The 17,560-nt window shown below is 38.5% G+C and overlaps 1 protein-coding gene across 1 annotated transcript in view; it reads right to left on the bottom strand.

The window, feature by feature from the left end:
• LOC114460292 (uncharacterized) overlaps positions 1-17,437 on the bottom strand; it is a gene marked incomplete at its 5' end in the record, with an annotated part of 28,902 nt that extends 11,465 nt beyond the window's left edge. Inside the window, 2 exons of the mRNA XM_028442227.1 lie at positions 1,457-1,555; positions 15,130-17,437. Coding sequence (XP_028298028.1) covers positions 1,457-1,555; positions 15,130-17,437 — 2,407 coding nt within the window. The remainder of the gene's footprint in view (positions 1-1,456; positions 1,556-15,129) is intronic.
• Positions 17,438-17,560: the final 123 nt, after the last annotated feature.

Genomic DNA, 17,560 nt, shown 5'->3' with positions numbered 1-17,560 from the left:
TGTGTGTGTGTGTGTGTGTGTGTGTACAGTGGTTTGATCACAAGCTGACACAAGTTTAGTGTCTTTGTAGACGTACACACCGTAAAGATGGAGTCACACTCAGCTCCAGAGGAACCATCCACACCCTCCAAGCTGCTGTGGAGAAGACACAGACACTCAGACATGCTGAGGAGCAGCTGGAGGAAAGCACAGGAAGCTCTGCTAACATCATGTGAACATCAGTAACAGTGGGTGATGTCCTGCAGAGCCACAGTGCAGTGAGTGTGGAGCAGCCTTTGGAGCTCAGCTCACGTGTGGAACATCTCAGCATGTTTCCACTGAACAGGAGAACAAGTCTGTTGGACTGAGGCTTTATTTGGCTTCAATCCTTCATAAATCTGAAGATCACACACTGTCTAAGACTCACCTACACACTGGAGACCATTCCTACAAAGCCTTTTCTCTTTCACCTTCCACTGTTTGCTGAGATTTACATCAACACCACTTCAAATAACAAACATAGTCCATCAAAATGTATTTTTTTTTTTTATTGGGGGCGCATACCACTCTCAATGAGCCACTTTTCATTCTGGCTTTTTAACACACCACACTAAATAGGGCAAACATTTAAAACATAATATATATATATATATATATATATATACTGTATATATATATATATATACTGTATATATTATGTGCTGAGGGCGGTCCATGTGAACCAATCTCTTCCAGAGCTGGCGGTCCCGTACCAGCAGATCTACATCCTCCACAACAAGTCTGTGTTGTCTGAGATCACCTACTATAATGTTGACCCATCGTGTGCGGGGCTTGCCTCCTGGCCATCTCCAACCTCCTGCCCTTGGGTCATTAGCTTTCGTCAGATGGTCAGGAGGTAGGTGAAGGACATGGCCAAACCAGCATGTGCGTCACTGCGCAGCTTAGCAAGATGCTCTAGGCTGACATGTGTGGGCTCTTAGCACTTCATTGGAAATAAAAATAAACAAATTCTTGAAATTGTTTAAACTGTGAACCCTGAATCTATAATTTATGAAAGTTTAACTTTTTGAAACAACTTTTCCAAGATATTCAATTTTTCTTAAAAAGGGTCTGTGTAAGAGGGTGTGGACACTTTTGCAACCTCATTCTCTCAGGTTTTTTTTATTTTTACTTCATCTCCCTGAAATGTTTCAGTTTGTTTTTCAATTGTATTGTACAGTTTATAGGTCACATTAAAGGTGGAAAATATTGTGAAATTATTCATTTATATTGTCCCTCCTCTGCTTACTCTCCATAATCGTTTTGAAGCCCTCTCATACGAAAATGGAGACAAACTCAGTCCAACTGAGCGACTGAAACAACCACCAGGAAAATGTCTCCACCACTGCTGGGACTGAATTCCCATCAGTTCAAATCCTCCATAGCCTGTCTAAAACTTCTCAGAGCAGCAGTACAGAAACACTCTGGTTCCACGTACAGCCCTACAGACATCAACAAACACCGCTTCCACACCGGCCGACTCCGACGATGGAGGGTCCCTAGCAGCCATCAGTGACCCTCTCACCATCAGACGCTCCTGGTCAGTGTAACAGGTTCACACACATTCCTAGTCACTCATTATTGGTGATTCAATAACTAGGAACACCAGATTATTTAATGTCATCACACACTGTATTCCAGGTGCTACAGTTCACACTATCTGAGACAAACTGAACCAAATGTTACCCACGCTGCCACCAACTGTTACTCAAATAGTGTTACATGTAGGAACAAACAACAACGTGAATCAATGTGAACTATGAGTGAGTTTAACCATCTCTTTAACGTTTTAAAGACGTGTGAAATCAGTGTTTATCTCTGGTCCTCTTCCTACACTAAATAAATACATAAATAACCAAAGAACAAACAGTACATGAATTGGTGTTGTATGTGTTTTTCTGTTCTGTCTTTGATGGAATATATATTATTAATATTTTTATTATTATTATTATTATATGTCTCACTGTCGCAAGGAGCCGAGGCAACGATTTATCAAGTGAACGTGATGTTGTCAACAACAGACGTTATAATGAAGATCTCTGTCATCATCTAGTATCCATAGAGATGCATCGTAACTGATCAGCATTATTGATCTCTTTGTCAAGATATATAAAGTTGTATTGGTGCATGTACACAGTGTTCATTTCCCCTGTTCTTCTTCTTCTGATTTATTTAGTGGTAGTTTCCTCTTCTTCTTCTTCTGCGTTGTTTGAGGTGGTTTGGTTATAAACGCATTTTATTAATAAGTGATATGTTATATGATATTATATGTTATATGACATAGGTATATAAATATATGCATCCAATTGGAGGGTCAGTCACTTGGTACCAGTGACAACTGCTGGTTTCTAGTGGTATTACAGGAGTTACAAGTTAAAAGTTGGCTATTCTCCAAATGTGTTCTAAAAGTCACATGTACAGAGACAGCCAATAGAATGTCCTGGTTTGATGACACACACATACAGATGTGATTACAGACACACAGAATGAATTACACACAGACAACTATGTTAATAAATCCTAATTCTACACACAGATTGTGTTACACACACACACATAGTTTTGTTACAATAATGGCCTCATACAGTGAAACTACAGATAGAACACAGAGTCTATGAGTGTTCATCAATGTCAAACCTCATGTGTTATGTTTGCTCTAATTAATAAAAGTTATTAATATAATAATATAGTACATGGTGTGAGTAAATGGTGTAACAGGTTATAAACACAGCGTTGACAGGACAAGCTGAAAAGAACACTTGGAATGTGCTGACATGTCTTATCGTCAACTATTGGAGGATTTGGAGAGCCGTGCTCTCTGCAGGAGAACGTCTAAAGATGGAGCTGATCTGTGGCTCCTCCCCCAAAATATAGTAACTGATTAATGCTGTGATTGTAAATGTTGGAGCGACAGACAACGTTTAGTGCTGAGTTCAACAAACTATTCATCAAACACTCACAAGTCTCATACATTACATATAATTTAACTCTAATCTAACCCTAACTCTAAGAATAAACTACACTGAGAAAAAGTATTATTGTTGTAATCTGTCCTCAGATCTGTTCAATTCAATGATCTGAATAGAAAGGACAGAAAAAAACCTTACAGTAGTATTTGTAAAGTTCTGTTTACAATATTTTGTGGAAAAAAAATAACATTTCCAGGGTTCTCTCCAGTGCTGTTGAGCGTAGGGGCCCCCAACGTTGTAATTTTGCTCCCCTACGGAGCGATGGTGCCCACTACGTTCAGTTTTCAGCAACGTTGTAATAATTGTTGTACACTTTTGTTGTTTTGTCATTTTATAGTCATTTATATAAAATTAAGATCTTGAAATAAATCAAATGGTAAAACTTTAGTTTAGGGAACACCTGCTAACCATTAAATAGTTGCTTATTAGCATTACAGTTACTAAACATACTGACTCTTAATTAGTCATTATTAAATACTTATTAATGCCTTATTCTGCATGGCCTCAATATACAACCAGTAAGCCATTAACTAAGAGTTTTCCCTCAATAAATTCAGAATTATTACTTATTAGTAGTAAGTAAGGAAGTTGTTGTATATGAATTATGATCTCAACATGCTACCCTGTTTGGACTGTGAGACTGCCATTAAGTGTTGTGCTGACGTGGTGACGTATCGATCATTTCCTGTTTACGCTCTACCGCTGCTTGCAGCGCTCTACTACTGTGTTCTGCTAACTCTAATCAAACTTGTTGTCATTGATATTTTAGCCTTGAAAACACTTGTTTTAATTTTTTACCGTACAGTTAAACGTACGAAGGTTAAGTAAAAAGCAATCTCGCCTCTTATTGGCAGTGTAATCTCCTTTAAACTTCCTTTTGTCCTTAGCTTAGCTTAGCTTAGCTTAAATTTAGCACCTATGGCTTCTCTCTCCTCCCCTCCGCTCTCCTGCCTGGTGTGTCAGATGTTTAGTTACTCCTCGTCCTCCTTTAGGGACAATGATAGTTGCATAAAGTGTAGCATACTGTTAGATATGGAGGCGAGGATCAACAATCTGGAGAAACGGTTCCGCACCCCTGATACCAAAACCGAAGCTAGCAAGCAGGACCTAGCCGGTGCGGACCGTGCTAGCTCTAGCTTAGCCTCCCCCCCGGCCAGCAATGAGTGGGTTACTGTCCGTGGTAAGCATAGTCGAAGGTCAAAAAGCCGCTCGGGACACCACCATGTTCACGTCTCAAAAAGGTTCTCCCCCCTCCGTGAGGACAACACACTCACCGGGGAACAAACTCTGATAATTGGCGACTCCATAGTGAGAAACGTGAAGCTAGCGAAGTCAGCGGGCATCGTGAGGTGCATCCCAGGGGCCAGAGCGGGCGACATAGAATCAAATCTAAAGTTGCTGGCAAAGAGTAATCGTAAGTTTGATAGGATAGTCCTCCATGTCGGCACTAATGACTCCCGACGTCACCAGTCGGAAGCAACCAAAGTGAACATTGAATCAGTTTGTCCTTATGCTAAAACAATGTCGGACTCCGTAATTTTCTCTGGTCCCTTACCAAATCTGACCAGTGATGACATGTATAGCCGCATGTCATCATTTAACCGCTGGCAATCGAGGTGGTGTCCAGAAAACGAGGTGGGCTTCATTGATAATTGGAGATCCTTCTGGGGAAAACCGAACCTGATAGGAAGAGATGGAATCCATCCTACTTTGGAGGGAGCATCTCTACTATCAGAAAACATGGTACAGTCACTGTTATGACATCTCATGAATGAGACCATGTTACAGAGGGGGAGTCCTCCACGCCCCTCTGCGCTTGCCTTAGGACAGTTTCCCTCCCATTGCTATTATGATAGCTGTGTTCATCGCCATGACAACTGTTGTGATGGTGATGAATATTATTTTATGGAGACGGTGTCTGTCCCCCGACCCATATTTCACAATGATTTTAACATAAAATCAAATAAAAGAGCTATCAATTATAAAAATCTGAAAAAAATTAAAATCTCAAATCTAGAAACACCAAAACATAAAAGCATTAGATGTGCTCTATTAAATATTAGATCACTGAGATCCAAATCTCTACTAGTAAATGACCTTATCTCAGAAAATAACTTTGATTTATTCTGTTTAACTGAAACATGGCTGTATCAAGATGAATTTGTTAGTTTAAATGAAGCCACTCCTCCCAGTCATTTAAATACTCATATGCCACGAGACATAGGCCGTGGAGGTGGTGTAGCAGCTATTTATCATTCCTCTCTCCTAATCTATCCTAAACCAAAGGCCAATTACACTTCCTTTGAAAGCCTTTGAAGTCACGGAGAGGGAGAGGTAAGTCACGCGAGATGTTCTGAGAGTCACATGACAAGCTGAGAAAATTCAACATGGCGGCTCGCTGCCGTGACTAGTTTACCGATCCTGTTTACGTGCACATACTAACGATTTTTACCGTTAAATCAACGCCAACAACGAGAGCCGACCACGCGCCCTCTCACCAGCCAGAGTGGAGGACCTCGAGGACTTCATAGATAGATATTACGCTGAGTACGTGATGGAGCCCGGACCAAAAGCCAATACATCAGGTAAGTCGGCGAAGCGCCGGAAAAACGATTCGGCCACCGATACATCAGACCTCGAGGTAGAATCCCACACGGAACTCCTACAGACCATAATTAAGAGGCTGGATGTGCTCGACTTACTGCACCGAGACGTTCAGGAAATGAAAGTCAGCCTGGAATTTGCCTATCAACAAATCCAGGACTTACAAAAAGATAATCATGATATCCATTCGGCTTTATCTGCGGTGAGCTCCGAGGTAAAAGAGCTGAAAAAAGAAAACAAGTTTCTTAAAGAATCAGTCCTGGATATCCAATCTCGCAGTATGAGAGACAACGTAATATTCTCAGGTATTCCAGAAACCCCCAACGATGACCCACATGCTCTGCTGAAAGACTTCATGTCGTCGGCGCTTAAAATCCCGGCAGAAACCGTGAAAAACATCACATTTCACCGTGTCCATCGCCTCGGACCACGGAGAGGAAACCGTCCACGTCCCATCATTGCCAAATTTGAGCACTTTCAACAGAAGATCCAGGTTAAAAGTAAAGGTCGGGAACTTAAAGGTACGCAATTCGGCATGAACGATCAATTCCCTCGGGAAATAAACGAACGTCGAAAAACCCTGTATCCTATCTTTAAAGAAAACCGACAGAAAGGCAAAAATTCCAAACTGGTCGTAGACAAGCTTTACATAGATGGCCAACTGTTTAGGGACTTAAACATCACGCCCTGGCTCTACTGAAAAAGACAAATCTAAAAAATAATAATAATAATGAAGTTTAAAAAAAAAAAAAAACAAAACACACAGGTGTTATGTGAGTTAACATTGAAAGGATAATTCTCCACTTATGGTGAAGCTAAGGTAGCATTATTTTAAAAAAAAAATTAAAATAAATATATATGTTGTATGTGTGTGTATGTATATATCTGTACATTAAAAAAAAAAAGGGCAAATAAAAACAATAAATACATTTAAAAAAAAAAAAAAAAAAAAAGTGTGTATGTATGTGTGTGTGTGTATATGCATATGTTTATATATGTATGTAGATATGTGTGTATGTATGTGTATGTGTGTATATGTATATATATATGTATGTGTATATGTTTATGTGTGTATGTGTATGTGTGTATATATGTGCATGTATATGTATGTATGTGTGTATGTGTATGTATATATGTATGTATATGTCTATGTATATATGTTTATATGTATGTGTATGTGTATATATGTATATATATATATGTATATATATATATATATATATATATAAATAGAGAAAATATATATAAAATAATGATAACTCCATAAAAAAAAAAAAAAAATTTTAAAAAATATATGTATATATATATAACAATAATAATAATTAAAATAAATAAATACATAAAGATAATAATAACACTAAAATAAAAACATGGATAGGTATATATAGACACGTATGTGTATGTATGTTTGTATGTATGCTACATATTGGCTTAGATTTTGGTAAACACTTTTTGGCACGTACTCTCTCACAGGACACTCTCTACCCTCATGTCAACTCACTCGTCTCGAACCCCTCACTCTTTTTTTTCTTTCACACTCACTCAACACCCACAACACCCCCCACCTCCTATACCTCCTATAATTACCCCTTGCTCCTTTTACTCTTTTGATATTGGTTGTTGTCATTGTATATTTGTGCTTTTCACTAATCTATTCAATCCAGTCCTTTACCCCGTGGTGCTATCGCATGATAAATGTGTCTCCTCTTCTTTCTTTCCTTGCATCCAAACTTTTTACAACACAGTGCACAAATGCTCACAGATTCTCACTTATGCTCACACCTGTATGGACTAACACTCACCTCATTCTATGTATCAGTTTACAGTAACTTCTTGGAATGTGCGTGGCATTCGCTCACAGGCTAAAAAGATTAAGATATTTGATTATGTATCAAGATTAAATGCAGACATTGTCTTCTTTCAAGAAACTCACTTACTTAAATCAGAAGAAAAATCCCTGACATTCAAATTTTAATAAGATATATAATTCATGTTTCAATTCCAGACAAAGAGGAGTCTCGGTTCTTCTCAACAATAGGTTACCCGTTAACATAATCAACTCCGTCATAGACCCAGAGGGTAGATATATTATTATCAAAGTAGTAATCTATAATAAATGTTTCACAATTCTTAATCTATATGCCCCCAATAATGATGACCCTGATTTTTTCCATAGAATTTTCTCAGAGCTTTCAGACCTTTCTGCAGACTCGTCTCTAATCATCGGAGGTGACTTCAATCTGGCGCTCAACACATCATTGGACAGATCTAGTAAGTGCTCAAATACAAAACCATCTCGATCTGCTAAAGTATTAATGGATTACATGGAAGATCTTGGAATAGGAGATGTATGGAGACTGAATAACCCAACTAAAAAAGAATATACCTTCTTCTCCCCCGTGCATAAATCCTTCTCCAGAATTGACTTTTTTCTTTCAAATAATTCCATCGTACATAAGATGTCCTCTAAAATACATCCTATAATTATTAGCGATCATGCCCCAATATCCCTCACCCTGCAGTGTGACTCTAATCAGAAAGTATCCTCTCTATGGCGCTTTAACACTTCATTACTTAATGACAGTAAATTTAAAAAAATAATAAGAAAAGAATGGGAGGACTTTCTATTGACAAACGACTCCCCGGAAATATCACCGTCCTTACTCTGGGAAACTGGCAAGGCTGTCATTAGAGGGAAGATTATATCATACTCTTCTTTTAAGAAAAAACAGGAACAGATAGCAGAAAAAACACTTGAAGAAAAGATCAAAAAACTTACGGAAGAATACGCAGCTAACCCTTCTGAACTTTTATGGGAAAAACTCCAAAATACAAAACTTAATCTGAATATCATCTTATCTAAAAAAACCGACTTCATTTTGCAACAATTACGATACAAAAACTTTGACTACAATAATAAATCAGGCAAATATTTAGCAAATCAGCTCAAACATAATAAAGAAAATTCCTTTATAGCAGCAATTTCTGATAACGCAGGTCAAACTTTAAACTTACCTCAGGACATTAATAACATCTTTCATGATTATTATCAAAACTTATACTCATCAAATTTAAACCCTGACCCTGAAGATATTAAAACCTTTCTTAATAAACTAAACCTACCACAGCTCACTATAGATCAGAAAACCACCTTAGACTCACCATTAACCTTACAAGAATTACAAAATGCTTTAGACAGCATGTCAACAGGCAAAGCACCAGGTCCAGATGGGTTCCCTGCTGAATTCCTTAAACATTTCTGGTCAATGCTGGCTCCACTATTTTTCAGAGTAGTAACAGAGATCAAAAATAAAGGGCATGTAGGAGGTCACATGAATACAGCGAACATTAAATTATTACTTAAACCAGACAAAAACCCCATATTACCCTCAAGCTATCGTCCCATCTCACTTATTAACACAGACTTAAAAATTATTTCCAAAGCACTCACATCCAGGTTAGAGAAAGTAGTACAGTCAATTATACACCAAGACCAGACAGGATTTATTAAAAATAGACACTCCACAGACAATGTGAGAAGACTGTTTAATGTGATCAACATGGCACAGAACTCTAAAAAGAAAAAAATAATCTTGTCACTCGATGCAGAAAAAGCATTTGATAGAGTAAACTGGTCATTCCTCCTAACTGTCCTTGGCAAATTTGGCTTCGGAGAATCATTCATCCAATGGATCTCCACCCTGTACAATAAACCTAAGGCCTCAGTAACCACAAACAAAATAACATCCCAAAGCTTCACACTGCAGAGGGGAACCAGACAAGGCTGCCCACTCTCACCTTTGCTTTTTGCAATATTCGTTGAACCTCTCACAGCATCTGTACGTCAGAACTCTGTTATTAAAGGAATCCACTCATCCATCTCAGAACACAAAATTAATCTTTACGCGGATGACATCTTACTCTATTTGGAAGAACCACAATCCTCTTTGGAGGAAGTATTTAATCTAATAAACAGCTTCTCTAAATTATCAGACTATTCCATTAACTGGACAAAATCATCAATCCTCCCTTTGACAAAAAATTCATGGAATCCTGCAAACCAAAATCCACAATACCCCTCCACCACAAATACAATTAGATATCTAGGCTTAAATATATCACCAAACTTAAATGAATTAATTAAACTAAATCATGATCCGATGTTGGACAAAGTCACAGAAGATCTGCGGAGATGGAACAATCTCCCCATCTCACTACTTGGCAGGATAGCCTCAGTTAAAATGAAAATCTTACCTAAAATAAACTATCTGTTCTCTATGATCCACTAAAACCACCAAAACAATGGTTTCAAAGATTAGACTCTGCAACTACAAAATTCTATGCTAGAAATAAAAAACCTAAAATAAGCCTTTCAACCCTTCAAAAAAACAAAGACGAGGGTGGTTTAGAAGCCCCTAATTTCATGCATTATTACTTAGCAAACCAAATATTATATTTAACAGAATGGCTAAAACCAAAAGATTACTACAACACCTGGCTAGAAATAGAACAGTTAGACTGCAAACACATTAAACTCTCTGATCTCCCTTTTATCACTGCGACCCTCAAACATCACAACTGCTTTAAAAACCCACTAATTGCCTCCACACTGACTGCATGGTGGAAATCCCTGGACATCACAAATGTTCAATTAAAAACTAGTATACTGTCTCCAATCTGGCACAACCCCGACTTTAAAAATAAAAAAACACCACTTTATTTGAAGATATGGGAAGAGAGTGGAATCACTCATCTCCAAGACCTCTTTGAAAATGACAAGCTTAGGACATATAATAATCTAACCCAAGCTTTCGGTATAAATAAATGTAACTTTCTACAGTACTTACAAGTAACAGAAACAATAAAGAAAACTACTCCACTAGACTTAACTACTTTACAACCTCCAGAACTGGCTATATATATGAAAAAAATCTCAACAAAATCAAAAAAACTCTCAAAAATATACAGAGCTCTCTCGATCACCAACTGTAATTACTTACCAATCGCTAAGTGGGAGGCCGAACTCTCAATCACCCCGAGCATTGATTTCTGGACAGAAATTTGTCGTAATACTTTTAAGATGACGAAAAACACAAATCTTCAGCTAATTCAATACAAGGTCCTCCACAGAACCCACATTACCCAACAGAAAATGCATAAAATGGGCTTCTCCCCAACAGACATCTGCTCTCAGTGCACCCAGAATACAGCGGATTCCTATTTACATGCCTTATGGCTTTGCTCCCCAGTGCAACACTTTTGGATTCTAATTACTGAAAAACTGTCCTCCATTTTGGACTACAGAATTCCTTTATCTCTAAATCTTTGTCTGATAGGAGACCTGACAATGCTTCAACTTCCCGCAAACCGATCACAATCAATCCTTGCGGCACTAGCCATAGCAAAAAAACAATATTACTAAATTGGAAAGACAAAAAATCCTTAAACATAAACCAATGGCAAAATCTCCTCACAGAATTTATTTCCATGGAAAAGATGTCTGCTCTCAGAAAACAAAAAAAAATAATGTGCTTTGAGGAGCGTTGGACTCCTTTTTTAATTGCATTAAATCTAAATTTTTAAAGCCTCAAAGATCAAAAAGTTGACCAGGACCAACACTTAAAGTGGACCAGACACACACCACAATAATTATAAAGAGCTATTAGAGGCAAACATTGTCCTCAGTATCAATAACAGAATAAACTCATATTTGATGTATGGTCAGGTAAAAATAAGAACAGACAATGAACAACATTAACAAAGAGTCAACTTTAAAAAGTGCTGTAGAGATAGTGAATCCTGAGATGTAGTGTAGGGAGAGCGTCCAGCCCTAGCACACAGTATTGTTTAATCCATCTACACTGTCAGCAGATGATAGAGCAGCAGTCTAGGAACTACAAGTCACTGAAATATTAATAAACACAATAAGGCCAAAACAGCAGTAACAAGCAGTTAGTCTGTACCAGTGAGACATTTTATATCAGATTATTATTGTTTTTACACAGCGTAGCTTCACTGTTTTTATATCTTTTTAACCAACCTACATCTTTTTATTAAAAATAAATAAATCCAAGGCTCATCACTAATTAGAAATGTAAATAAAAACATTAACAACAAAGTCATGTTAGTGCGCTTAACAAAATATAAAGTCCATAGTAAGAAAGAAAAAACCCAACAAGAAGAAACTTTGAAGCCTATATTTACAATATACAGTTATTTTTAGCAAAGTGTCTTTAATAGGAATCAAATAAACACAAAGAACAAATATTTTATGATCTTTAATATTTCATCTTTCAAATAAAAAGTGTGATTAACAATCTGTAGTTATTCTTATAAATGTTTTGTTTTCTATTGTGATTTTTCACATTTATTTTTTCAAATAAAAAGTACAATGAACAATAGCAGTAATTATTATCATTTCTTCCATCTTTTATATTTTGCATACTTGATAGACGTCATAGGAGGGATAAAAGCAAGTTTAAAAAATATTGAATATGATTAAAACTACAATTAAGCTTATTTCTGTTAAATATTGTTTTATTTACATTACATAACATTTATATAATATATGCATCACCTTTGTAAATCTGTTTCAACATTTGTAAAAGTGTTTTTTCTGTTTATTTTTTTAGATAATTATGCACATTTGTAAATTTGTTGTAGCATTGCATTGTATGAAATGTGTGTGTTTATTGATGGATGATGGACAGAATGCTGGATCACTACCTACTGCTGTTTTCAGGAGGTCTTGGTAGCTTTTCTTCTCCTGCAGCTCAGCTTGTGATGTCCATGCTGAACTAGCAACAAGTTCAGGCTGCTGCCACGCAGCAAACTCATTCTGATCACTTTTAATAAGAGGGCTGTTCCTCTGATACCACACATTTACAGCTTTTTAATCACATACTATGATACATTCTGAAGCCAAACTGGTGATAGCTCAACAACTTGTGTTTTTAATCAACTTATCAAGTCTCCCCGTGACCCTGAAAAAGGAAGAAGTGGGTCAGAAAATGGATGGATTATCAAGTCTATGAACAAAGCCTTTTTCTCTAATGTTTGAAAGCTGATGAAGCAATGATACTGGTCTGTAGTTAGAGCTGCTTTTATTAACACTCTAATACATGGAACACTTTCACTGTTTGTTATTTATTACAAATAAACCACTTTGGAATGATTTATTGAAGACACACGACTTATTTTACTATATATTCTATATTATCTTGAATGAATAAAAAGTTAATATCAAAACAATAAGTTGACATTTCATGATGTATTTTTTTTACAATGTGAACTATTTATTTTTAATCTACAGAATGAAAAAACAATGAAAATAAAGTTTTATTGACTCGACTTTTTTTGGAATTAATCTGTGTTTCTTGGCTCAACTATCTCCTTAGTGAGGTCGTATCCAACATTCACCAAACACCTGTTATATTTAGGATTAATATCTGTTATTCTTTCACTACATCATTACTCTTTATTAAATTATTTACATAATCTGTTGTTCTTTTTGATGATTACACCAGTCCATGTTTTTTAATGTTACTCTTATTCTGTTTTAAGTTTTCAGGTTAATATATAGAAAGTCTGTATTCGTACGGTTGCCGTACGGACAAATCCAGGTGCTACTGGAACGTTTATCGAAGTACTTAGGGTTAGGTTATAACCTTATATCACAACAATTCTTAGGGTTAGGTTTAGTCTTAGTCACGTGACCTAAACTAGCCAATGAGGGGCGCTGCGTATGGATATAATGTCGGTATATTGATACAAACCGTACGGATAGCCACTGCCTAATATATATCATATTATTTTAAAGTTGTCATAATGTTTACTCATTGGTTTTTATATCATGTATGCTTATCTTCTGCTTCTTTAGGTTTATAAAGCTTTTATTCAGGACATTTATCTTAGTGCATACAGTCTCTAAGGCCTCAGTAATCCAAGGCTTGTTCTAAAGCTTCTGCTTCCTGCTCTTTGTTTAAAGGACAGTTTTTCTCATGTAGCATCACTAATGTGGACATAAAGACATCATAGACATTGTTTGGATGATCACATTGATAGATCTAAGCCCAGCTCTGGTTTGTAACTGGAAGCTGTTCACTGATATCACTTCTAAATAATCCTCCATCTACTTTCCAATCAGCTGAATGTGTCCAAATGTTAATGATGGATGTGTCAGTGTCTAATGTGACTCTGCTTGGCTTTAGAATGACTAAGAACAGGCCACAGCTGTACATTGGATGTATAACATCACAAGTCTTTATGTGTCTGTTTGGATTCATAATATTAATAATGAAGTCACTCCAAACACTTTGTATTTTATTGAATCATCAGAGTTATGAAACATGTCAGCTAATGTGTTCTTCAGTGTGTCAATGCACCACCCTGGTGTTCTGTATATACAACTTTATATTATATTCATTTACACACTTAGACATGTGATTAACCTGGACACACCTCCACTCTGAGTCCACATACAGGGAGACTCCGCCCCCTTTTAATCAGTGCTGTTCATTGGGAATAATTCATATCCTTCTAGAACCAAAACAGGAACTCTTTCACTGTCTCAGATGTTGATACAACACTACATTTAAATAAAAAGCCTTATTAATGTAGGAACAATCTCAAACTAAAGAATTCTGCACTTGTTTGACTCATTTTATCAGAATTTGTTAGAAAGACATCATGACTGGATGTGAAAGCAGCAGTTACTCTAAAAGTCTATTTTTAAACTCCTTCAGCTTCACTAAACACTCAGTTTCCAGAGGAACCTTCACTTCCTGTTCTTAGATCCATCCAGTGGATGTTCTTCTCATGGGAACCATGTGTGTTTGATGGAGGATTATGTGTGTTACAGGTCCCAGAGTGGAGACCATATATACAGTTAATAATTTTCTGTTTATTTCCATCTCTGAACGCAGACGACACTGAAATGCTGTTAAACAGTTTAAAAGGAGAGAGACAGAGACGGGATTTCAGTGAGTTGGTAGTCACAAACACAATGGGGAAAGGTGGCGCCCCCCACTGTATAAGTGCGGTACAACAGCTGAGCCCATCTAATACTGCCCCTACTGTTCGGGAGGCATACAACATGTTTCTGTTTACAGATTGGAACAATGTTTCACAGGGAAAATAAATGAATAAATTAAATTAAATTAAATTAAATTAAATAAAAATGTATGTATAATACCCTACATGTGACCACACATTAGTGGGCGTCACATACTCCCCAACAAATAAAAGAATGACTCCTGGCATCGTCAACTAAACTGAGTTACGCACCTTTAACTCCTCAATATGCTCCTGTCGTGGTATTATAAGGCACAAAAGATGTATAAGGCAACCATTGGTAGGGCATTGTGAGGTATGTAGGCTGATATGGGATGAATTGTGGCTGCATTTCCCACATAGGCATACGTGATACTTCATTAGCACTGACAACTGCAACTCTACCTTGTGGCTGGTAAGAAGGCTCACCTAAAGACTCATAAGTCAATCTCAGGGCGGGCTGTCTGTTGCGTGTGGATTTTCTAACTGTAGCACTGTGATGAACTGGAGAGGCTACTGGACTTGTTCTAAACCCTGGCTGATTACTAGGTGAGTGGGTAGACGTGAATCTGTCTTGCCCTGGTGCCCCTGCCACATCTAACTCTCTCCCCTCATCTGCTGGCTGTGAGCTGAACGCTGGGTCTTCGGTCACATCGTAAACTGTCTTTTGCAGAAGAGAGTGGGCTGGGTCAGTCTCAAGCTCATGCACAAGTCTTGAAGGTTCGCAGGCAGGATTCCTTTCTTCAGGTATTCTGAGCCAATATCCGGCGTCTCCCTCTTCATCTGAGTCTGATAACTCATCGTCTCCACTCAGTCCATTCTGATGTTGATCATTTAAGTCTTTCTCCCTTCTTCGTTTCTCATTAAGCGACGATGACAAAGGAACCGGTTCAGGTAGTGTTTTTGTCTTTGCAGGTTCAGTTGGTGCAGGTAAGTCAGCAGGTAAGTCGTTTACTAAGTGTAACAAGTTGCGGTGAAGGATACGAGTTCTTCCCTCTCCCCTTTCTGGGCCCACTTTGTACACAGGACCGCTGTTCAGTTGTTCTTTGACTGTGTACACAGTGTCTTCCCAGTACGATCTCAGCTTTCCAGGACCTCCCCTCTCACTCAAGTTGCGGACTAAGACACGATCACCTTGCATTAATGTCACTCCTTTTACATGTCGATCGTAGTAACGTTTTCCTCTGGCACTTGACCGGCAACTGTTTTCAGACGCAACCTTATAGGCTTCCTTCATTCTTGCTGCCCACTTTTCTGCGTATCCCCTTGGGGATGTAACTTCCTCCTCTGTTCCCAGTCCAAATAGGAGGTCTACCGGCAGACAAGGATGGCGACCGTACATTAGATAAAAAGGTGAGAACCCCGTGGCTTCGTGCCTCGTACTATTGTAGGCATGGACGATCTGTGTTAAGTGCTCTGACCATCTGTGTTTTTCTTTGTCTTTCAGTGTTCGAAGTAGTTGCAGAAGGGTCCTGTTAAACCTCTCAGACGGGTTACACTGGGGATGGTAGGGTGTCGTTCTGGAGTGCCCAACTCCTGAGAGGTGTTGTAAGGTCTTGAACAATTTGTTCTCAAATTCACGACCCTGGTCGTGATGGAGCTTTTTTGGATATCCGAAGCGTGGAATGAAGTCATCGAACAGCTTTGCCGCCGCAGTCTTTCCTGACTTGTTGCGAGTGGCATATGCTTGAGCAAATCGGGTAAAGTGGTCAACGACTACCAAGATGTACTCAAACCCGCCAACACTCCGCTCCAGGTGCATGTAGTCGATGGACACTAACTCCAGTGGCGCTGTGGTGGTGATGGACCCCATCGGTGCCCTGACATGTGACACAGGTTTCTTTTGCTTGATACATGGGCATTTTCGAGTCACATATGCTTCGATTTCCTTTTTCATGTAAGGCCAGTAGAATCGGTCCCTGGCTAGGTTAACGACTCTTTCTGTTCCCACGTGGCCCATCTCGTCGTGAAGATGTTTTAAGGCAATGGTTCTGTACTTTTCGGGCAACACCAGTTGCTTTCTTTGTAGTGTCCTTCTCCACAACAAACCATTCTCCAGCTGAAGCCTTTCCCACTCGTGGAGGAGTCTTTTTACTGGACCATTGAAGCCTTTTCTGACTTGATTTGTTAAATTCTTATACTTTTCCTTCAGTTTGATGACTTCATTGATGGTCGTATCCTCTCTCTGTGCCTTCATGAGCTCTTCCTGACTGATGGTTGACTGGGAACCAGGTGTGTGAGGTCTTGTTTCTTTGGATAAGTTCAATGTTGCAACATAAGCCACATCTTCTTCCTTTGCGACCCGACTACCATCCCATGTTGCTTTGACTGCCTCCTCTGACAGTTCTTCTGTACAGGCAGCTACATATTCATTCATGTCAAGTGGCAGTCGCGAGAGAGTATCTGCATCGATGTTTACTCTTCCTGGCCTATAACGGATCTCAAACCGGAAGTCAGATAACTCTCCAACCCACCTGTGGCCTACAGCATTCAGCTTTGCTGTACTCATCACGTAGGTTAGAGGGTTGTTGTCTGTATAGACAGTGAAATGGGGCGCATAGAAGAGGTAGTCACGGAATTTCTCACACACTGCCCACTTTAGTGCAAGAAACTCAAGCTTTCCAGAGTGCATGTGATAATTTTTCTCTGCAGCAGACAGTGTTCTTGACCCGTAGGCAACAACCCTCAGCTTCCCGTCCTGGCGCTGGTATAGGACTGCACCGAGGCCTTTAGCTGATGCATCAGTGTGTAACACTAACGGCAGGTCAAAGTTGGGGTAAGCAAGCACAGGTGGGCTGGATAAGATGTTTATCAGGTGTTCAAGAACTTCTTGGTGTCCTAAAGTCCACTGAATGGGAGCTCTGGAGGACAGCTGGCCTCCTTTTCCTTTTCTCACAGGTGGTTGTGTGGCCTGACTT

This window comes from Gouania willdenowi, unplaced genomic scaffold (assembly GCF_900634775.1).
Source record: "Gouania willdenowi unplaced genomic scaffold, fGouWil2.1 scaffold_41_arrow_ctg1, whole genome shotgun sequence".
Taxonomy (NCBI): Eukaryota; Metazoa; Chordata; class Actinopteri; order Blenniiformes; family Gobiesocidae; genus Gouania; species Gouania willdenowi.
The sequence above is the reverse complement of the archived record's forward strand: the minus strand, read 5'-3'. Positions and strand labels throughout refer to the sequence as shown.